The sequence below is a fragment of the Pelodiscus sinensis genome, chromosome 23 (assembly GCF_049634645.1).
Source record: "Pelodiscus sinensis isolate JC-2024 chromosome 23, ASM4963464v1, whole genome shotgun sequence".
In the NCBI taxonomy this organism is placed as follows: Eukaryota; Metazoa; Chordata; order Testudines; family Trionychidae; genus Pelodiscus; species Pelodiscus sinensis.
The window spans coordinates 2,134,656-2,157,257 of record NC_134733.1 but is presented as its reverse complement, the minus strand read 5'-3'; the positions used below and the strand labels follow the sequence as shown (position 1 = coordinate 2,157,257).

General features: G+C 56.2%; 1 protein-coding gene across 4 annotated transcripts in view; it reads left to right on the top strand.

Moving 5' to 3' along the window:
- EPHA8 (EPH receptor A8) overlaps positions 1–22,602 on the top strand; it is a 150,749-nt gene that overhangs the window by 75,712 nt on the left and 52,435 nt on the right. For 3 of the 4 annotated variants that reach the window (XM_075906309.1, XM_075906308.1, XM_075906311.1), the window contains one exon: positions 6,527–6,682. The exons of the other annotated variant lie outside the window; for it this stretch is intronic. In XM_075906309.1, the coding sequence (XP_075762424.1) occupies positions 6,527–6,682 (156 nt within the window). The remainder of the gene's footprint in view (positions 1–6,526; positions 6,683–22,602) is intronic. 4 annotated transcript variants of the gene reach the window in all.

Below are 22,602 nucleotides of genomic sequence, written 5' to 3'. Positions count from 1 at the left end.
AAGCCCTGTGGCCCTGCCACACCTTGCTCCAGAGAAGCCATAGATAGGTCCTCCAAGCAAGCTAGGGTAGCTGCAAGGCACCAGAGAGTTGGCCAGAGAGGAGCTGCAGGACCAGAGTCAGTGTAGTGCTTCTGGAGAGCTCAAGCTGTGAAGACCAGGTGACTGGCTGGCTGAGGAAGTGGCAGCACCGCAGACAGTTCTGCATGGCGAGCTTCATGAGACTGATGGACTGCGATAGGACTCCAAGATAAAGGCCTGCGGCAAGGGCGAGGAAGCTGTCTCCAGGAGGGACACCACTCTCTTCCCAGTGGAGAGCAGACTGAGGGGTACTACAGTGGGCACTGAGACAGGCCCCTGTTGGATGTGTCCCCGGGCAGCAGTGTGTGCAATTGCACACAGGGTGTATGTAACTCAGCCAGGTTTTGGCTGATGAACGGAGAGAGTGCAGGGACACACAGTAAGCCGAAAAGGGGGCACTCACAGTGTTGCTGGCAGTCTGTAGTAAACCCCTACTATGACATCACCCTTGTTTTTTACCTCTTCTGTCCTCACCTGTATACTCATACCATGTCTGTCTCCTAGTCCCATCTTGACCTCAGCCCAAGTGTATACATATAAGACAAGACCTCCTCACTTTTTCCCTGCCTGTTCTTCCTGAGCAAGCTGTTCCCTTCTATACACCTCGTCCAGTCATGCGTATTATCCCGCCAAGTCTCTGTGATGCCAAATCTATCATAGTTGTGTTTATTTATTAGCATTATGACTTCTTCCTGCTTATTCCCCGTACGTCTCACATTAGTATACAGACAACTAAGATGATAATTTGATTTCACACTTCTCCCCCCAGTTCTGTCTTTAGAATCCTGCAAATCCGTGGATATCTGCTTTATAGCCGCGGGTATCCTTATCCATGGATGTAGATGTAGATATCCGCAGTTCATTTGTGCGGCTATGGATGCCAGTGCAGATACAAATTTTGTATCTAGAACCTTGCAGATTTGCAGATATTCTACTTATATCCACAGATAATTTTTGCAGATGCAGATATGTATTTTGTATCTGCGCAGGGCTCTATCTGTTATATCTCTCCTTTGTGCCTTTATGTTATAGCCCCCGATTTTTTACCCTTCTCCCAGGTCTCCATGTTTTTTGCTTATCAATGGGCTTTTTTTCACCTGCCCCCATTAAACCTAATTTAAAGCCCCCTTCACTAGGTTAGCCAGTCTATATCCAAATACTCTCTTCTCCTTCCTTGATAGGTAGACCTACTGGGCACAGACCAGTGCCTATCCATAGGAACACCATCAGGGTATGAGGCTCATAGTGTACACTGATGTGGTGTGGGCCAGTGCTGACCCATAGCAACCCTGACCAGAAACAGACCAATATTGACCCATAGCAAATACCAATGGGGTACAGGCCAGAGCTGGCCCATATTGAAAACTGACAGGGCACGCAGCATGGCTGGCCCATAGCAAATACCAACAGGGAGCAAGTCAGTGCCAATCCAAACCAAACATCGACAGGACACGGCCAGTGCTGACCCATGCCAAATATCAATGAGCGTGGGCCATGATCCACAGTGAGCACCGACTGGGCACGGGGCGTGGCTGACCACAGTGAACACTGACGGGGCATGGGAATAGCACATGGAGCCTCCCGACTCTCCTCCGCCTGGCAAGGTTACCTGACCCCATCAGCAATTCTGAGAGAGGCTTGGGGCTAATAGGAACTTGTCAGTCTGGGCTCTCAGGTCCACGCAGAGCGAACAGGTTTCAGGCCCCCAGTGCAGGTTGGTTTTCGGGGGCGGCTGGAAGTGGCTTTGGGAGCCGGTTCATTGTTTTCCTGTCAGTGGGAACCATGGAATGGACACTCATTGAATGGACCTTCCACCCTCCTTGCGGACAGTTTGAACTGAGCAGTCAAAGCGTTGCAGCGTCCCTAGTTCTGAGAGAGCCCGGGTGTGGCAGTTAGGGGCTTGTCAATACAGTTTTGGGTCCATTGATGAACAAAGTCAGCAGAGGAAAATCAGCATCCCATGCCGGGCGGGAGGGGGCAGAGTGGGGAGCTCAGGAGCACGGGGGAAGGGCCCCATTGGACTGTCCTGGGTGAGGTGCCCCGGAGTGCTGCTTCCTGCAGATTGCTAGTGGCATGACTGTCTGCCATGTGGAAACCTGGGAAGCACTAGCCATATGGGCAAAGTGTCCTGGGCCAGCCCGCGGCTGCAGACATCGGCTCAGAAGTAGCAAGTAGCTGCCTTTTCCAGTTCTCCTCTGCGGGCTCCAGGGGATCCCGGCGCCTCCAGCGGGGCTGTGGTCTGGCAGGCGGGAAGTGGGGCTGCGGGGACAGGTGTCCGGACAGCTTTTTGTTGCATTTGCGGGCTTGGGACCGCTCCAGGACACTCCCCCAGAGCCCAGTGGAGGGGATTTTTGCCAAACTTGCGAGAGGCGTTTTCAGATTAATTTCCTTGCAGCTGGAAGGAGCCTTTTAGCTCGGCTCTGAGCAGACGGCCCAGCGCCTCGGTGCGCCAGGCACGGCGAGGGGTTGTTTTCTGTGTCTAGGGCCCAAGCTACTCACCTCTTCTGAAGCGTCTCTAGCGCCCGGTTCACACTCGTTCCACAGGACCCTGCGCGCGGCGCACGGGAGTGTTGGTGAGTGAGGTAGGGAGTCAAGGCTCTGGCTCGTTCAGAGCACGTGAAGCCCCTGGGCTCGGGGGCTTTTCCTTCCTAACACCCTGTTCATGTTGCTGGTGAGTGGAGCCGCCTCCCCGTGTCTTTGGGCTCGTGGGGACGGGGTTACGGTGCCTGGGAAGCAGCCTGTGTTGGCCAGACTCCGACCTGCAAGGCGGATGACCAGTTCAGTGCACTGGGACCAGGGGTTGCCACGGGTTTCTCACACGCCTGCCCCGCAGGGAGCTGGGGTTCGTGACGCAGCCGCTCAGAGGGAAATGCGCATTAAACAAACGTCTCCAGAACCACGCAGCTGGATCCGGACATGCCTGCGGAAACTTTCCGCTCTCCTGCGACCGAGGCGGCTCTGCCTCCTGTCCGGGGGCTCCAGGCAGGCTCGCTGTCATTGCATCAGTGGGAGCGCGCTGCCTCCTATTGCGCACGAGCCTGATTCTTCATGTGCAAGCCGGCTGGGCTCACTCCCACCAGCGCCGAGGGCTGTGCTGGCAGAGCAGGGCTCTAACTCCAGCTCTGGAGGGTACGTCTACACTGCGGGGGGGGGGGGTAACCCGGAAGAACTTTGCCGTGTCCAGGGAACGCGTTTGCTCCTCCACTTTTTTTTGCGGCAGCCCTGTCTTCCTCCTCCCACAAGGAAGGGCTGTTCCAAAAGGGAGATTTTCAAAAAAGCCTCTTCCAAAAAAAAATCGGAAAAAGCTATAGTGTAGACGTAGCCTAGGTGTGTTGGGCTGTCTGATGGAGAGGGGCTAACCCCCCTGTTAGCTTCCTGGGGCTACCCAGAGATGTTAGAGCAACACGAGTCTTGCTGGAGAGCTGTGAGGGTGCATGGCTGGTTCTTAACACTCCAAACAGGTACACACAGGAACCCACAAAGCAGGCTGCTCCCTGAAACAGGCACAATTCACCCTCACCAGCCTCTCACTCAAAGCACAGGACTTCTCAGAGCCCCTGGCCTGGCAGCAGGACCAAGGAATCCCTCACACTTCCAGTGATAGTGTGTTACATTTAACACTCTTTCCACTAGACTGCACAACATTTTGAAGGCTGCAGCCAAACTCTCATCATCTGCTCCCACTTGCAACTGCCGCCTTCCTCTGACCTCCCCTAGCCTTCCCCTACAGGAGGATCCCGCCCTGTGCTTTCAGAAATCCCGGTCAAGGCTCCTTGGCAGCTAGGCAGGTTTCTGGCACTTCTGACTGTACTGAGTGAGGACGGAGAATTCAAACCGCTTTGCAAATTCCCAAGTGCTTCTGTGCGTCCCTGGATCTGCCCTGTGGATTCACAGGAGCTCACAGCCCTGGAACCTACCAGGGCGAGAGTTCTGTATTGTCTCATGCGAATGGTGTTCCCGGGGTGTTGCAGGAGCCTGGTTAAGCAGGTGCTGATCTATGCAAAGGAGATTCAGGTCTCTGGGGAGAACAGACAAGCCTCCTAGCTGACTGTAGTTTCACTCCTAGCCTGGGGTTGGGTTTTGAAAGTCAAGGAGCCCAAGATCTGGGAAAAGCGCGTCTAGATTGGCCACGGACGCTTTTCCGCAAGAAGTGCTTTTCCGGAAAAGCGTCCTGCCAATCTAGACGCGCTTTTCCGAAAATGCTTTTAACGGAAAACTTTTCCGTTAAAAGCATTTTCGGAAAATCCTGCCAGTGTAGACGTAGCCCTCGGGTATCTGGCAGAATTTGGATGAGTTCCTGCCCCTCCACAGCACCCTCCCACCTCCCTAATTAGCCTGGCCCGCGTGCTCAGTGGGCTCCCTAGTGCAGTAACGCTCATTCAGGCTTGTCCCATGTTCTTCGGGGCAGGGAGCAGTAGCGGGGGGCCCCCCTCCAGCAGCTGCAGGCCCTAGCTGCCCTCTGTATGTCTCTGAGAAGTTGCTCAGGAGAAGCAGAAGAGAGTGGCTGCAGGACGTGCTTTGCAGGAGAGGGAAGGCCATAGAGCTGACCCTGAGCTGCTGTGCTCTTCTGCCCCCTCCTCTTCTCACCCATTACCCCCAAAACTACTGGCAGCTTCTCCTGGGCAACTCTGCTCCCTGCCACACTGGCCTGTCAAAAGGAGAAGAAGGGAGTTAGGAATCGGGGCCACTGCTTCCAGCTGTCCCCCCACCTTGCCTTGCGGTGCCAACACAGCCCTGAGCATGCAACTCAGCTGCCTCTCTTTGAAACTCAGCCCCACACTGGATCAGTAAGGAGGGGCCAGTCTCCATGTGCCAGGTGTAGCAGCCCTGGAGGGAGGAGCTGAGGTTGCAGGAGGGCACAGTTTGGGGGAGAGCCAGGAGGTCAGTCTGTGTGCACATGGCTGGAATGTACGGGGAGCGCTGTGGGGGGCTGTGCTCGGGTATAGCAGAGCCCTGGGCGTGCCGTGCCTCCTCCTCCAGCGGGGGATGAATTCCTTCCCCCACAGCTCGCTTGGGTGTCTCACCTACATTGTGCTGCTGCTCGGCCCATTTCCCTGCCTTGTGCTGGGAAGCAGCAGCTGGTGGACAACTCTAGCGGCAGGGCAGAGCCAGCCAGGAGACTGGGGCGCTCCCCACAGGCGGGTGGGGACTGTGAAGGGGAAAGGAGTGGGAAGGGCTTGTGAGCAGAGCTCCCCCCAGAGCAGGGGTCTGTCCCATCAGGGTGTTGAGCTCAGTGTCTAGATAAGGGATTGTCCAGGCCAGTGTAATGCCAACAGGCAGAATCGAACCTGGGCCCTCTGGAGCTTCATGCATGGGCCTGTCCAGCTGGAATGAAAAGCCTGGGCTGTAGCGCACACTCGTGCATTCGCTCGGTAAGTGGGCTGCGTGCACTAGACGGGACAGTGAGCTACACCCAGTAGGTGTGTGGGCTTCATCTGCACTGGGTGCTCAGAGACTCACAGAGCACTAGCACTGGAGGGGCCCTCACGAGGCACCGGGTCCAGTCCCCGGCCCTCACGGCAGGTTCCAGCACCATCTAGACCATCCCTGGCAGGTGTCTGTCCAACCTGCTCTTCAATATCTCCAGAGATGGAGATTCCACAAGCCCCCCTGGGCAATTTAGTCCAGTGCGTAACCACCCTGACAGATGGGAAGTTTTCCCTAATGTCCAACAACACTTCCCTGCCTGCAGTTTAGGCCCATTGCTTCTGGTCCCATCCTCAGAGGCCAAGGAGAACAATTTTCTCCCTCCTCCTTATAACGCCCTTTTAGGTACCTGAAAATAATCCACCCCCTGTCACCCAGTTTCAGCCCTGATAAGCAGAAGCTAGGGACACCATCCTTGCGCATGCTAGCTAATAGCTATTGATGAACCTGTCCTCCATGACTTTATCTAGTTCTTTTTTGAACCCCATTAAAGTCTTGGCCTTCATGACATCCTCTTACAAGGAGTTCCACAGGTTGACTTGTGTAATGTGGGAAGAAATGTTTCCTTTTGTTTGTTTTAAACATGCAACCTATTAATTTCATTTGGTGACCCCTAGTTCTTGTGGTATGGAAAGGAGTAAATAACTCTTCCTTATTCACTTTCTGCACACCAGTCATGATTTTACAGATCTCTATCATATCCCCCCCTTTTTCTTTTCATGCTCAAGTCTTTTTAGTCTCATATGGCAGCCGTTCCAAATCCCTCATCATTTTTGTTGCCCTTTTCTGAACCTTTTCCAATTCCAAGATACCTTGTTTGCGATGGGACAGTCCCAGCCGCACCCAGGATGGAAGATGAGAGCGCGCCGTGCTTGTATGTAGCAGCAATATGATACTTTTCTTCATGAGTCCCAACATCCTGTTCAGTTTTTTTGCCAGAGCTGGGAGTGTTGCATCCCTGTGTGGAGAACCAGTGACCACGATGCCAACTCTGACTGCTGCCTTTTCCCCTCTCCTCTAGCCTGCGAGCTGGGATTTTACAAGTCAGCCCCTGGTGACCAGCTGTGTGCAAAGTGCCCCCTGCACAGCTACTCAGAGAGCCGGGCCGCACGGGTGTGCCGCTGTGACAGCAGCTACTACCGGGCAGCACAAGATCCCCCCTCTGCGGCCTGCACGCGTAAGTACCTGCCCATCGGCCTGGGGCTGCCCACACACTGTCCACCGCACGCAGGGGCCAGACCCTGGGCCTGCCTGGCTACAGCAGCAGAGGGCGAGTCCCAGGCCAGAGGGCAGGGCCAGAAGGTTGGTGAGGGCGTATCTGTCTGGGATCAGAATGGCCTGACGCTGTCGGGGTGAATGTGTGAGGACCGCCGGGCTGGAGTCCATGGGGGATTTGCCGTGTGTGTGCGTGGATGCATGTGGCTGCTGGGAGTACGTAGCTCAGGGGCGCAGGTCTTTCCTGGAGCCGTGTCTGCATTAGGGCAAAGGTGTGTGTTCTCAACGAGATAGCTCATGTGTTAGAGTCCCCAAGGCCATTAAAGCATGCAGCTGTTGTGTTTTAACCATCCTTTTTCTTAGTGTAGATGGGCCCCCGTCTCTCTGCATGTGAAGGCCCTGGCTTCATAGAGACACAGGGACCAGGCCAGAAGGGACCACTGTGATCATCTAGTCTGACCTTTTGTGTAACACAGTCCAGAGACCTGCCCCAAGGTCATTCCTAGAGCAGAGTTTTTAGATCCAAAAAATCCAGTCTTGTTGAAAAAACTAACCGTGATGGAGAACACGCTACAGCTGCTATTAGCTGTTCCGTTGGTTAATTACTCTCGCTATTAAAGTGAATACTTGATTTCCAATCTGATTTTGTCTAAGGGTAACTGCCAGCCACTGGGTAATGTCAGATCTTTCTTTGTGAGGCTGAAGAGCCCATCGCTAAATATTTGTTCCCCGTATAACTACTTACAGGCTGTATTCAAGTCCCTCTTTAATGTTAAGCTAAATAGGCTGATCTCTTTGAGCCCACCTCTTTCAGGCAGGCTTTCTAGCCCGTTAGCCAGTCTCACGGCTCATCTCTGCATCCTCTCCAATTTGTAAACATCCTCCTTGAACTGGGGAATCACACCTGGACACAGGGGTCGTGCCAATGCCAGGTCACCGCTCTGCTCCTGCTTGTCATTCCCCTCTTTATGCAGCCCTGTAGTGGGGTGGAGCGGCCGCCCTCTGACCCGGAGGCGGAGGAACCACTCCGGTAGGCCTAACTGGCTACACATGGTGGAGAATGTGGGCACGACCCAACCCCTGATGTAAGGGGTTGAGGACGTGCCTCAGTAGTTCAAAAAAAAATTGTTTTTCTCTTTCTTTTGTAGTCATTGATGTGAGTTTTCCCAAAGTAGCCATGGATGTGGACAAACTGTGTAGGGTTCTGGCTGAGCACCAGTACCAACAGCTGCAGCAGCTGGCCCAGCAACTCGCGGTCAATATTGGCAGCTGGTACAGCTGCTGGACATCCAGCTCTGGCAGCTCCAGGATTTCCAACAGCAGGGTTTCCAGCAGTTGACCTCCCTCTGGTCCCAACCCGAAGGGCAGCTGTCAGGACCTGCCAGAGAGCCATCCAGCCCCACCACGCCTGCCCATCTCATGAGGAGGGAGCCCGGGAGTGACCCTGAGGCTATCACTGGGAAGGAAGACATTTGAGCAACTGAAAACCTCATGGGGCTAGGATCCCGTACCCCGGAACCCGTGCCAAGAGCGCTCGCTTCTGCACCTACTATGTCACCCAGGCCCAGGGCAGCTCTGATTGCCAGACCCCTGCCGGCTGAGAGCCGGGGCAATGAGACGCTACGTCCAAGTGGGCCCCAGCAAGGTGGGTTGCTGGTATGGTCGGGTCTGCACAGTGGAGATAGAGTCTCCATCCCTAGATGTGTTTAAGTCTCAGCTTGACAAAGCCCTGGCCGGGTTGATTTAGTTGGGATTGGTCCTGCCTAGAGCAGGGGGCCGGACTTGACCTTCTGAGGTCTCTTCCAGCTCTATGGTTCTATGATTCTATGACCCACACCTGCCACTCTGGCCCTCTAAAACTCACAACCCCTGCACAGGTGGAGTCACAGGAGGTGGCCGCCCTCCTAGACTTGGGGTGTGGCCAGACCCTCATCTCTCAGGAGATCCTCCCTACCGGCACAGTGGCAGAGGGGGAGCTGTGTGTTCATGGCGATGTAAAGGCCTACTCCTGGGCTAGGGTCCTCCTTACCATCCAAGGGCAGACAGAGGAGTTGATGGTAGGGAAGGGGCCCACATTGGCCTACCGTATTATCCTGGGCTGGGATTGGCCAGGATTCAACGCCCATCAGAGAGGCGAGTCTTGGGGTACCCCCTGTCCCGACTGGCGTGGAAGGAGACCTCCTGGGCCCAACCAGGGGAGCCTGCTGAAGAAGAGGAACCCTGAGAATGGGAAATGGGTGAGCGGCCCAACACTTCCCACTCTTCTGCTGAGGAGAACGCTGAGTCCCTCGCCCTGATGGACTTTCCTCGGGACAAGTGGGATGACCCTACACTGAGGGCGGCGTGTGAGCAGCTGGCATGTGTTGATGGTGCCGTGGTGGACCCACAGAGGGCTGTGCAGTGGCCTCCGCTTTGAGTTAAAGGCAGATCGCCTCTATCGGGTAATGTGAGACCCCCGAACCCAGGCGGTCAGGACTCAGTAGCTTGTTCCCCGGTGTCATCGCAGGGTGGTGCTACAGCTCACCCATGATGTCCCAGCAGCTGGCCATCTGGGATCGGAGAAGACTCTGGCCAGAGTACTGTCTCGGTTCTTTTGGCCCGGAGTACACCACAAAGTAAAGGACTATTGTCAATCGTGCCTGGACTGCCAGCTGGCTGCCGACCCTGTGGTGCCGAAAGCCCTTCCGGTAGTAGGGATCCCTTTTGAATGAGTGGCTCTCGATCTGATGGGTCCACTTCCGGGAAGTAAAGCAGGGTTCTGCTACATCCTTGTCCTAATGGACTACGCTACTCGGTTTCCGGAAGCCATTCCGCTGTGGAATATCTTCGCCCGGACCATTGCCTCAGAGCTTGTGAAAATCTTTGCCTGGGTGGGGCTTCCTCGGGAGCTCCTCACAGACCCGAGCACTAACTTTACCTCTCAGTTACTCTGACAGGTGTGTGTTTTGCTGGGCATCTAGAAACTGCAAACTTTGGTGTAGCTCTCCCAAACCGACAGGTTGGTGGAACGGTTTAATCGTACGCTGAAGGGGATGCTAAGATTTCCCCCAGCCGAGATGCACTAGTGGGACCAATTACTTCCCCCACTGCTGCTGGCTGTCTGGGAAATGCCTCAGGCTTCAACCTGATTTTCCCCATTTGAGCTGCTGTATGGGCATCATCCCCGCGGTATCCGGGACCTTATGAGAGAGACTTGGGAGCAGACCCCTTTGACTTCACAAGGCCTCCTCCAGTAAATCTTCCAGCTCTAGGAGCAACTAACTCAGGCGGGTGCTCTGGCTCAGGAAACCCTCCAAGCCGCTCAAGGAACCCAGGAGCAGAGCTACAACTGCCGGGCGCAAGAAAGAACTTTTGAACCTGGAGATCGGGTCCTTCTGCTGCTCCCCTCTGAGGAGTCGAAGCTTCTTGCCCACTGGCAAGGACCCTGCGAGGTCACCCGCTGGCTTGGGCCCATAACCTATGAGCTTTATCAGCCCTACCAGAAAAAGAAAGAACAGACCTATCGTGTGAACCTGCTGAAGCCATGGCGAGACCAGAGGGCCTGATGATCCCGCCGTACCCACCTTAGGGCCCCAGATACCCAGCCTGACCGAAGATGGAGAGCCACAGCTTGGGGATACTCTCTCCGGGGCCCAGTTAAAGCGGCGGGCAACCAAAATGCTGAGGGGGCTGGAGCGCATGACCTATGAGGAGTAGCTGAGGGACTTGGGTCTGTTTAGTCTGCAGAAGAGAAGAGTGAGGGGGGATTTGAGAGCAGCCTGCAACTCCCTGAAGGGGGGTTCCAAAGAGGCTGGAGAGAGGCTGTTCTCAGTAGTGACAGATGGCAGAACGAGGAGCAATGGGCTCAAGTTGTGGTGGGAGAGGTCCAGGTTGGATATTAGGAAAAACTATTTCACTAGGAGGGTGGTGAAGCACTGGAATGGGTTACTAGGGAGGTGGTGGAGTCTCCATCCCTAGAGATTTTTAAGTCTCAGCTTGACAAAGCCCTGGCCGGGTTGATTTAGATGGGATTGGTCCTGCCTAGGGCAGGGGGCTGGACTTGACCTTCTGAGGTCTCTTCCAGCTCTATGGTTCTATGATTCTATGACCTGCACAAGGCCGGGCGCTGGACAGTTTGCCTCTTCCCTGACTGAACAAGGCCGAGTTATTGAACTGTTGACTTGGGGGGTTATTTTTTGTGTCTGTCAGTAGAGCAGAGTGACCGCCCACTGACCCGGAGTTGGAGGAACCTCTCTGGTAGGACTAACTGGCTACAATCCCAGAATCATATTCACCTTTTCACACTGGGAGCTTGTGTTCAGTTGATCACCCACCACAAGCCCCGATATTTTTCCAAGTCCCGCACCCTGCCAGTAGGCTGCCTTCTTTGTTCCTAGCACTGTATGTGCACAGTAGGGATGGCAAGATGTGGTCCACTCCATGATTAACCAATGAGCTTATCGACAACACACACTCCCCCGCACATGGCCTCTGTATCAGAGGCAGCAAGGCGGTGAGGGGAGCGGGACACAGGACCATGAGGAGCTGGTTTTAAGCAGGCTCCCCACGAGTGCTGGATCCGCTTGCCCCCTGTGACGGACCGGGCCGTGTCTGGGCACAGCTGCGGGCATCCGCTCAGGGCGAATTGCTCAAATCCGGGGCTCCTTACAGTCCCCCTGACTGGCGACCTCTCCAAACAGGCCACAAACCAGTCCCACAGAGCGCTTCAGCTGCCTGCCTGAAGCCTCACGAGCAAAACCCCTCCGACACCCCAGCAATATCCGTGCCCCAGATGGCCCCGGGCCTATACACAGGTGGGGGGTCCTAGCACCCAATCCCACCTACCCCAAACAAGTTCTGTCCGGTTCCAAGAAACCAGCCACAGATCCCTGGTCAATTTACCCTCTGGACCTTACCCACAAATCACGCTGAGCCAATCCTTTAGAATCTATATCTAAAGGTTTATTATTACAAGAAAGAAAAGCATGAGAGTAAGGTTATTAAAGTACAGTACGTTACATGCACCGAATCTCCCAGTCCTCGATGCAGGCTCTAGCAGAGGTGTTGCAGCTGCTGGTTTAAAAGTCCTTATTGCACATCCTAAGATCAGGATGGGTTCACAGGTCTTCCGGGCTCTTCAATCCCTGCAGTGCTGCCTCTGGGATGAAGTGCTGAGCTGAGAACAAAATGGCATCGACCACATGGCCTCTTTTATCCCCTTCCTGGCCTCTTCTTGTATGCAGCAAGTCACCTGGTCAGAGGCCAATCTCTATGTTCCCTGCTGGCTGCCCTCAGGTGACAAATCCCATTCTTTGGGTGTGTCCATAGCCTATTGAGAGCCATTGTTCCACAGGGCTTTGCTACTCAGCCTGTCCATAGCCATGCTTAACCACATTCACAGAAATATTCAGCTTCCACACAGATTACAGATTCCTACCTACACACACAGACATTATACACTCACATAAATAGCGTACATAAGATCAACAAACAATAATCTCCCATTCAATACCCCACATGGCTCCCCCCACACCAATTTCTGGGGCCAACACCCCCACCCAGGGGTGCAGCAGCGATCTGGCTGCTTCCCTCCAATTCAGCAACGTGACACCCCCAACGCAAAATTGATGCAGGAAGTGATGCCAGTAACATCACTGAGGGCATCACAGGCCTCCCCCAACAAAATGGTGGTGTGCCTCAGTTTCCCTTCTTACACAGGACCTTCTGGCTGGAACCCTTTTTGTCCTGTAAGAAGTTCCAAGACCAGTTACAAGTGTTAACCACGAAATAGCAACATCACAATGTCCCCTTACATACCGTCTGTCGTTTGGTACAGCTCCAGACAGATTACATGGTATTTTCATAAGCTCATGCACCCTGTATACCGTTACAATTCTCTGCAACAATAATACATTGGTTACAAGAATTAACATCAGTAACAAGAACAATCCTATATCAGGTGTATACTGAAATTCTCCGTCAGGCCCCTTCTCTGGCCCCACACTATTGCAGTTTTGGCCCTTCAGGTTTAAACTGCAAATCTTCTTGGCCAAAGCAGGTCCTGCCCCTCCCCCTTGTCCTCTGGACTCCAGGCCTGAAACCTCTGGCCAGACCAAGACAAAGGGCTGGCTGGGTGTGATTCCCTGGCTCACAATGGCCCTGGAATTCTCCCCCTTCTCCCACTCAGTGGGGTAACAGCAGTAAGCTGTAGACTCCCAAGTCTCTCCTCTGTCCCTCTCTAACCTCTGTTTCCACATGGAACCAGATATCAACCTCCCTGATTGAGTATGAGTGTCCACCGTGTCCAGAGATGGGAGCTTAACTGGCATCTCCTGCATCCTAGGGAGAGTGACCACACAGCTGTTCTGCTCTGCATACTTAGCTACACAGTCCTTCTCCTGAATCTGAGACACTAACTTCCCACTCTCCTCACTTACCTGGGAACAATCCTGTCCCACACACACTGACTTCCCAGCAAGCTGGTCACCCACAGTCACTGGGTTATCAGCCTGCTCCAGTTCTCTGGCTGTTCCTGCCTCATCTGGAACAACCCTCAGTCCCTCTGAGACTTCTCCAACACCATCCACACTGGGTTTCCCTAAACCCAAGTCAGTGGAGTCACTGCTAACAGACAAGTTCTGTCTGTCAGGCACTGCAACAAGGGCCTCACACAACAAGCTGCTGCCTTTTACAGGCAGAGCTTTCTCCTGAATGCCTTCTCCAAGCCAGGCATCACCTCTCTCAGTTACTGCAAACTGCTTGCTACAAGCACTGCCAGGACTCTCCTCCCTATGAACTTCCTTAAGCAGCAGTTCACCCGTCTCTGGCTCTGCAGCAGCCTTGCCCTGCTAAGCCACAACCAACTCCTCCTGCAATTCCCTTACTCCCTGAGTCATCTCTGGCCCCTCTAGTGGATTCACAGACAATCCCCTCTCAGGCACACAGACAGACCCACAAGAGACAGGGTCAGAAGCACCTTCACTCCCTGTGCAGCTCTCTAGATGGCTGTAAATGTCCACACCATCATTAGGCACCAGAGTTAACACACCCTCATTCTCTCCTTGTGCCCGGGCTAAGGGGTCTCCCTGCTCCCACAGAGTCGCTCCCCTCTCTGCCAGCAACACAGCAGCATCAGGCACAATATCAGGGTCACCACTGTCTGGTCTCTGGGGTTCTGGTAAAACACTGACTGACACTACCTGAGTCACCTCATCCCTCTCCCCAGCAGACACAAACCTTGGGCCACCCCCTTCCTGGGCCTTAGCCATATCCAGACCCAACTCTGGGACAACCACACTGCTCTCAGCCTTCACAGGCTGTGGGGCACCTTCCTCAGACAAAGGAAGAAACTCTTCCCCACACACAGCCAGACAACCAGAGACAGCTTCTCCCTTGTCCCAACACCCCTGGTTAATCTCAGGCATACAGCTAGCCACTGGGACAGCTTCCTTCCCTTCCCCATAGCTACTTCCACCCTCCAAATTGCCAGCTTGCACACACTGTGCTTCTTCACACAAATCACTTTCAGCTTGTGCAGGTTCAATTCCACAAACCTCACCAACCACCAACTCCTCAACTAAAACTTCACTCTGGCCAGCCCCTCCAGGCTGCCCCAGAGAAACATTTCCCTGACTTCTGGGCTCTTCCTGCCCTGGTTCTGATTCCAGCCTCACCTCTGAGGCATCAGATGGGCCCTCACCCACAGGCTCACCTGTAGAGACACTTTCCCCTTGGTTACAGGGAGACTGACCAGCTCCAGGAAACTTTCCATACCCACATGCACCCCCTTCCCAAACCTCCCTGTTAGCTACAGGTAACACAAAAGGTTTGCATTCACACATGCTTTGGGGTTGGGTCATCACATCAGCTGGGCAAAATACGTCTGCCATATCATAAGCATACCGCATACCCACAGAGTTATACATTGAACCTCCAGGAGAATACAGTCTCTCTTGTTCTTTTAGTCTCTTAAGCTGGAGGTCAAGTCTAGCATTTTCCTCCTTGGCTAGGGCCATCTTCTCTGCATGCTCTGCCATTTCCTTAAGCTGACGTCTGGCCCTCTCTGCCATTCTCTCTGCATGTTCTGCTTTTCTCATCTCAAGTTTGCTTGTACTGTATCCAGTTTACCAGGGGACACAGATTGCTCCATAGTGGCGACATGTCTTTTGTGATTATTTACCACTCTCCCAATGTTTGTGTTAGCCACCATCAGTAACGATTCTGTTTTCCTCCAGCTCACTAGTAAAGATGTTGAATAACATAGGGGCAAAAGCAGATCCTTGTGGAATTCCGATCGAAGACCATCTACTGAGCAATGATTCCCCACTTACAACTAGATTGTGAGAGCTGTCCGTTAGCCACCTTTTAATCCATTTAACATGCGCCAAGTCAGTTTTTTAATCAAAATATTGTGCAATATCAAGTCATATACCTTATCCAAGTCTGATTATAGCGCATCAACCCTATTTCCATTTCTCTCTCATAAATAGACGAAATTTGTTTAAATGTGTTTTCCATTAAACAGTGTTGATCGGCATTTATCATATTTCCCCTCCTTTAGTTCTTTATCGAGTCTTGTATCAGTGCTCCAGTATCTGACCCGGGATTGATGTCAGGCGGATAGGCCTGTACCTACTGTGACGTAGTGGGGGTACTTGCTGGGCTGTGGTGACCCCTGCTGTCTGGAGCAAGACCCAGCAGGGAAAACCTCACTATGCAAAGGTAGTGCCAAACTTGTTGAACCAGTGGCCAGACACCCCCCATGGAGAGGAACAAAGGAAGGTGGATGCTGCCCTGACTGGGGGGCAGGGCTGGAAGGGAATTTAGTTAGTTCTGTCTGAGAGCATGGAGGAGAGCCTAGGGGAAGGGGCTGGAGTTTAGGGGCCCAGTCTCCCCCATCTCAAGGGGGCCTGAGGCATCCTAGCCCAGCTCTGTGACCAGATTCCATCTGTGCTGTGCTGTATCCTGGAGAGGCAATAAACTTCCTCTATTCCACCGGCTGGTGCAGTCTGTTTGTGCTATTTCGGGGTGCAGGAGACAGGGGACCCCCAACGCGCCGTCACACCTACCTACATCATCCCAGTCCCCCTTTTAAAATATTGGTGTAATGTTAACTTCCTGCCAGTCTTGTGTCACTTCCCTGGTGTTCAAAAACTTACTAAAAAGCAGCATTAATAATCGACACAGCTCCTCAGCCTGCTCTTGTAAAACTGCTGGTTAGAAGGTTGTTCAGACCTGCTGATTTTAAAATGCGTAAGGTTCGTAGCTGCTGTTCAACATTCTCCTGCGCTACTAGTGGATGGAAGGAGCGTTATCATATGATATGCCTGTAAGATCTGTCTTATTCCAAATATAGAAAAGAAATACAGAAAACACCTTAATGGTTAATTCTACCATTTTCATCTAGCAATGGAGGAATACCGTTCATAGGCTTCTTTTTGTTCCTAATATACGTTACAAACTCTTGTTGTCTTTAACTCTGCTGGCCATATATTTCTTTCTGTGTTCCTTTGTTTCTCTTATCCATTTTCTACAGTCCCTAGGTTCTGATTTATATTCAATATTATCAGATCCCCCTTTCTTTTATTTGTTATATACTCTGGTTGGGGTGCTCGTATCCCTCCAGAAAGGGTGTGTGTACAGACATAGATCACTAGAGTTGTATGCATGTTTGTAGGTCTGTCTCTATGGGCTGAGTCCATGTCTGTGTCTTTGGGGCTATTGTGTCCATCTGAAGGAAGAGTGTATGGGTATGTCTACACTAGCCCCCTAGTTCGAACGAGGGTGGCTACTGTAGGCATTCGAACTTGCATTGCAGGAGGAGTAACAGTTAATCCAAACTAAAGACTTAGTTTGGATTAACTTCTGACTGCCGCGTGTAGCCGAGGGCAGTCAGTTCGAACTAAGGAGATTTAAAAATGGCGCCCACCCGGGAACATGCAAATGAAGCCTGAGATATTTAAATCCTGGGCTTCATTTGCAAGTTCGAATGCCTACATTAGCCACCCTAATTCGAACTAGGGGGCTAGTGTAGACATACCCTATGTGTGTTTCTGGGCACACGTGCCTGTCCATGTATGTGTTTTTAGGGGCATGCATATCTGTGTGTATCCATTTGTGTTAAGGGAAATAGTGCCTTTAAATCATTTGTGATCCCAATCCTGTGTTAATTCCCCTAACTCGCACCCTAACATGTTCACTGTTGTCTCTGCTCACGTCAGATGAGGAAGAACTTTCCCCGTCCGCCCCTTTGCAATTCCAGGGCTGTCCAGCGTTTGGAGCCATCGGGGTGGTGAAATGTCACTGGGGAAGGCAGGCAGATTCTGCAAGTGGCACCCGCTGGAGCAGCCCCGTCCAACCCATTGGCAGGAAGGGCTCCCCTGGAGAGGCCGCTTGGTCTGCCGGGAAGGGGTTAATTCTCAGACTGGTCGAACGGGCGTAAACCAGGCCAGGTACCAACTGCTGCTGGGCGAATGCCCCCGCTGCTTTGCCGGCACATCGTCCTTGCAGCCCCTGCCACAGCCGGGATCCCCGAGCGAAGGCCTGCAGGAAAGCAGGCGGGTGGCGGCTGAGAACGGCGGGCTACCGAGGGGCTCTGGCCGGGGGTGCTGGGGCAGAGGGAGGGTGACTCTCTCCTCTGTCAGTGCTGAGCCGGCTGCTCCAGCATGATGTCAGGGCTCCTGGATGAGGGAAGCCGGAGGTTCTGCCTGGACGTTTGGGGTCCCCCTAGCCAGCGAGTGCCAGGGGCCAGCGTGCTGCGAGGCGAGGCTCAGTTCCCTCACGCCACAAGCACAAGTCTCGCCCTGGCTTCCTCAGCCTCGCCCCCGTCCCGTCCTGCGTCTCCTCCCCCAGCACCGTCGGCTCTTCCGTCCGGTTTGTCAGCCCGGAGCCACGAACCAGCCCCCGGTTGGCGTGCGCCCGCCGCACAGTTCGCGCAGCGGAGGCCTGCTTGGGAGCAAGGCGAAGCACAGGCGCGTGTATGGCAAACCCACACGCGAGGAGGAACTGGCAAGGGGAAAGCGACAGCGATAGCAAACTAGACGCAGCCGCAGGCTTGACGCGTTCCTGCCCTGAACCAGCTTCCCAGCATCCCGCCAGCGAGGGGAGGGGCCAACGTTCCTGGGCTGCCTCCTGCCTCAGGGCTGCCTTCCGGGTCTGGATGATCGAAAGGGCTTGTGGGTGTTTTCTCCCTCGGTCGCTGCACATGCTCACTGGGGGACTCTTCTCAGGGCCTGTCCGCGCTTGAGATGCTACAGCTGCGCCACATGGAGCTTCCCACAGACACTGGCTCCACCAGCAGGATGGGCTGTCCTGGTACCCGGTAACCCCCCTCCCCAAGAGGTGGCAGCTACATGGATGGAAGAATTCTCCCAACCCGGCGCTGCCAAAGCCGGGGCTAGCCTGGCGCCCCTGCGGGTCTGATTTGTGCCTCCCCTGCACAGCAGCGTTAAGATGACTCAGTGTCCTCGCGTAGGGCAGGCCTGAATTTCCACGGCCAGGGGATTTCGGTTGGGTTTCAAGCAGTCCCATTTCTGAGGCTGGTTCCTCACTGGCCGTTCCTGGGCTGGAAAGTGGCGGGGGGCTGGAAGCCAGTCTCGCCGGATTGCTTCGCTGCCTTGCTTCTGCAGTCCCACAGTTACAGCTGCCAACACAAACACCCCTCAGGGCCAGGGCTGCAGGCGCACTCCCGGCTCGTCCATGCTCTGCTCTGCAGTGCTCGGAAGAGGGCTCGCGGAAGAGCCAGTTCAGTGAGAGAGCGCAGCACCTGGGGCGGGGGTTCAGCCTTCTCTTCTCCCCCGGGGTGTCTGATACTGTTCCCTTGGGACTGTTCACCTGATGGTCGAGTGTAGCCATGCAGTGCAAGATTAGCCAGGGCGCCAATGGGTCCTGTGCCCAGAGAGCCCAGCCAATTGGGGCCCCCTGGAAAAATGGGTCCCCCACACTCCAAGGTGCCTGGGAGCGGGGTCAGGACAAGGGGGCTTGCCTTGCCCCGGCCACTAGAGAGCAAGGGAAGTCCCTGCTCCTCGGCCCCATTCCCTGCAAGCCACAAGGGTGGGGTGGGGCTTCTCCTGTAGCTCTGGCCTAGGGCCCCTGTCACGTTGCTGGATCTTGGGGGGGAGCAGCCGGATCACTGATGCGCCCATGGGTGGGGGTGTTGGCCCCAGGGATGATATAGAAGGGGGCCATGTGAGCTATTGAATAGAAGCTTATTGTCTGATAATCCTATGTACGCTGTTCATGTGTTTGTATAATGTCTGTGTGTGCAATTATTAGCATGTACTTGTATGGACACTGAAGATTTCCCTGCATGTGGTTAAGCATTGGGCAGGGCCGAGCCTGTGGACATGCTAATTACCGAGGCCCTGTGGGACAATGGCTCTCAATGGGCTATGGACACACCTAAAGAATGGGGGCAGTCACCTGAGAGCAGCCAGCAGGAAACACAGGGATTGGCCTCTGTCCAGGTGACTTGCTGCAGACTAGAAGAGGCCAGGAAGGAGTATAAAGAGGCCATGTGGTCGATGCCATTTTGTTCTCAGCTCAGCACTTCATCCCAGAGGCAGCACTGCAGGGATCGAAGAGCCAGGAAGACCTGTGAACCCATCCTGATGCTAGGATGTGCAACAAGAACTTTTAAACCAGCAGCTGTAACATCTCTGCTAGAGCCTGCATCGAGGATTGGGAGATTCAGTGCATGTAACGTACTGTACTTTAATAACCTCACTCTCAGGCTTTTCTTTCTTGTGATAATAAACCTTTAGATATAGATTCTAAAGGATTGGCCCAGCGTGATTTGTGGGTAAGGTCCAGAGGGTAAATTGACCAGGGATCTGTGGCTGGTTTCTTGGAACCGGACAGAACTTGTTTGGGGTAGGTGGGATTAGGTGCTAGGACCCCCCACCTGTGTATGAGGCCCGGGGCCATCTGGGGCACGGATATTGCTGGGGTGTCGGAGGGGTTTTGCTCATGAGGCTTCAGGCAGGCTGCTGAAGCGCTCTGTGGGACTGGTTTGTGGCCTGTTTGGAGAGGTCACCAGTCTGGGGGCTGTAAGGAGCCCCGGATTTGAGCAATTCGCCCTGAGCGGACACCCTCAGCTGTGCCCAGACAGCTGTGCTCCGGTCCGTCACAGCCCCACAAACTCCTAATCTGCCTTGTGTCCCTGCTAAGGGAATGGAAGACACTCAGCTGCCGCATCCCTGGAAGCCAGACGCTTGGGCGGCCATGCAGGAGAGATTCCAGTGCTGCCCAGCTAATTAGCAGAGCGCCCACAGCGCCTGCAGTTAGCAGCACGTGTGTATTGGTGGTGCACATCTGCACATGCCTCAGTGCACAGAACAAAATGTATTCTGCACCTGGCTGGGAAAAATTAGAGGGAACATAGCTCAGCTTCCTCTTCCAGGTCAGGGTGGGATGGGGGCTGAGAGCAGGGTTGGGGGTGCAGGAATCCACGTGGGGTGGGGGCTGAGGGCAGGGTTGGGGGTGCAGGAATCCAGGCGGGGTGGGGACTGAGGGCAGGGTTGGGGGTGCAGGAATCCAGGTGGGGTGGGGGCTGAGGGCAGGGGTGGGGGGTGCAGGAATCCAGGCGGGGTGGGGGCTGAGGGCAGGGGTGGGGGTGCAGGAATCCACGCGGGGTGGGGGCTGAGGGCAGGGGTGGGGGATGCAGGAATCCAGGCGGGGTGGGGGCTGAGGGCAGGTGCTGGGGGTGCAGGAATCCAGGCAGGGTGGGGGCTGAGGGCAGGGGTGGGGGATGCAGGAATCCAGGCGTGGTGGGGGCTGAGGGCAGGGGTGGGGTTGCAGGAATCCAGGCGGGGTGGGGGCTGAGGGCAGGGGTGGGGGATGCAGGAATCCAGGCGGGGTGGGGGCTGAGGGCAGGGGTGGGGGTGCAGGAATCCAGGCGGGGTGGGGGCTGAGGGCAGGGGTGGGGGTGCAGGAATCCAGGCGGGGTGGGGGCTGAGGGCAGGGGTGGGGTTGCAGGAATCCAGGCGGGGTGGGGGCTGAGGGCAGGGGTGGGGGGTGCAGGAATCCAGGCGGGGTGGGGGCTGAGGGCAGGGGTGGGGGTGCAGGAATCCACGCGGGGTGGGGGCTGAGGGCAGGGGTGGGGGATGCAGGAATCCAGGCGGGGTGGGGGCTGACGGCAGGTGCTGGGGGTGCAGGAATCCAGGCAGGGTGGGGGCTGAGGGCAGGGGTGGGGGATGCAGGAATCCAGGCGGGGTGGGGGCTGAGGGCAGGGGTGGGGATGCAGGAATCCAGGCGGGGTGGGGGCTGAGGGCAGGGGTGGGGTTGCAGGAATCCAGGCGGGGTGGGGGCTGAGGGCAGGGGTGGGGGATGCCGGAATCCAGGCGGGGTGGGGGCTGAGGGCAGGGGTGGGGGATGCCGGAATCCAGGCGGGGTGGGGGCTGAGGGCAGGGGTGGGGGGTGCAGGAATCCAGGCGGGGTGGGGGCTGAGGGCAGGGGTGGGGGTGCAGGAATCCACGCGGGGTGGGGGCCGAGGGCAGGGGTGGGGGGTGCAGGAATCCAGGCAGGGTGGGGGCTGAGGGCAGGGGTGGGAGTGCAGGAATCCGGGCGGGGTGGGGACCTAGGGCAGGGGTGGGGGTGCAGGAATCCGGGCGGGGTGGGGGCTGAGGGCAGGGGTGGGGGTGCAGGAATCCGGGCGGGGTGGGGGCTGAGGGCAGGGGTGGGGGTGCAGGAATCCACGCGGGGTGGGGGCTGAGGGCAGGGGTGGGGGTGCAGGAATCCAGGCGGGGTGGGGGCTGAGGGCAGGGGTGGGGGTGCAGGAATCCAGGCAGGGTGGGGGCTGAGGGCAGGTGCTGGGGATGCAGGAATCCAGGCAGGGTGGGGGCTGAGGGCAGGTGCTGGGGATGCAGGAATCCAGGCGGGGTGGGGGGCTGAGGTCAGGGGTGGGGGTGCAGGAAACCAGGCGGGGTGGGGGCTGAGGGCAGGGGTGGGGGTGCAGGAATCCAGGCAGGGTGGGGGCTGAGGGCAGGGGTGGGGGTGCAGGAATCCAGGCGGGGTGGGGGCTGAGGGCAGGTGCTGGGGGTGCAGGAATCCAGGCGGGGTGGGGGCTGAGGGCAGGGTTGGGGGTGCAGGAATCCAGGCGGGGTGGGGGCTGAGGGCAGGGGTGGGGTTGCAGGAATCCAGGCGGGGTGGGGGCTGAGGGCAGGTGCTGGGGTGCAGGAATCCAGGCGGGGTGGGGGCTGAGGGCAGGGGTGGGGGTGCAGGAATCCAGGCGGGGTGGGGGCTGAGGGCAGGGGTGGGGGGTGCAGGAATCCAGGCGGGGTGGGGGCTGAGGGCAGGGGTGGGGGTGCAGGAATCCAGGCGGGGTGGGGGCTGAGGGCAGGGGTGGGGGGTGCAGGAATCCAGGCGGGGTGGGGGCTGAGGGCAGGGGTGGGAGTGCAGGAATCCGGGCGGGGTGGGGACCTAGGGCAGGGGTGGGGGTGCAGGAATCCAGGCAGGGTGGGGGCTGAGGGCAGGTGCTGGGGGTGCAGGAATCCAGGCAGGGTGGGGGCTGAGGGCAGGTGCTGGGGTGCAGGAATCCGGGCGGGGTGGGGGCTGAGGGCAGGTGCTGGGGGTGCAGGAATCCAGGCAGGGTGGGGGCTGAGGGCAGGGGTGGGGGATGCAGGAATCCAGGCGGGGTGGGGGCTGAGGGCAGGTGCTGGGGGTGCAGGAATCCAGGCGGGGTGGGGGCTGAGGGCAGGGGTGGGGGATGCAGGAATCCAGGCGGGGTGGGGGCTGAGGGCAGGGGTGGGGGTGCAGGAATCCAGGCGGGGTGGGGGCTGAGGGCAGGGGTGGGGGATGCCGGAATCCAGGCGGGGTGGGGGCTGAGGGCAGGGGTGGGGGGTGCAGGAATCCAGGCGGGGTGGGGGCTGAGGGCAGGGGTGGGGGATGCCGGAATCCAGGCGGGGT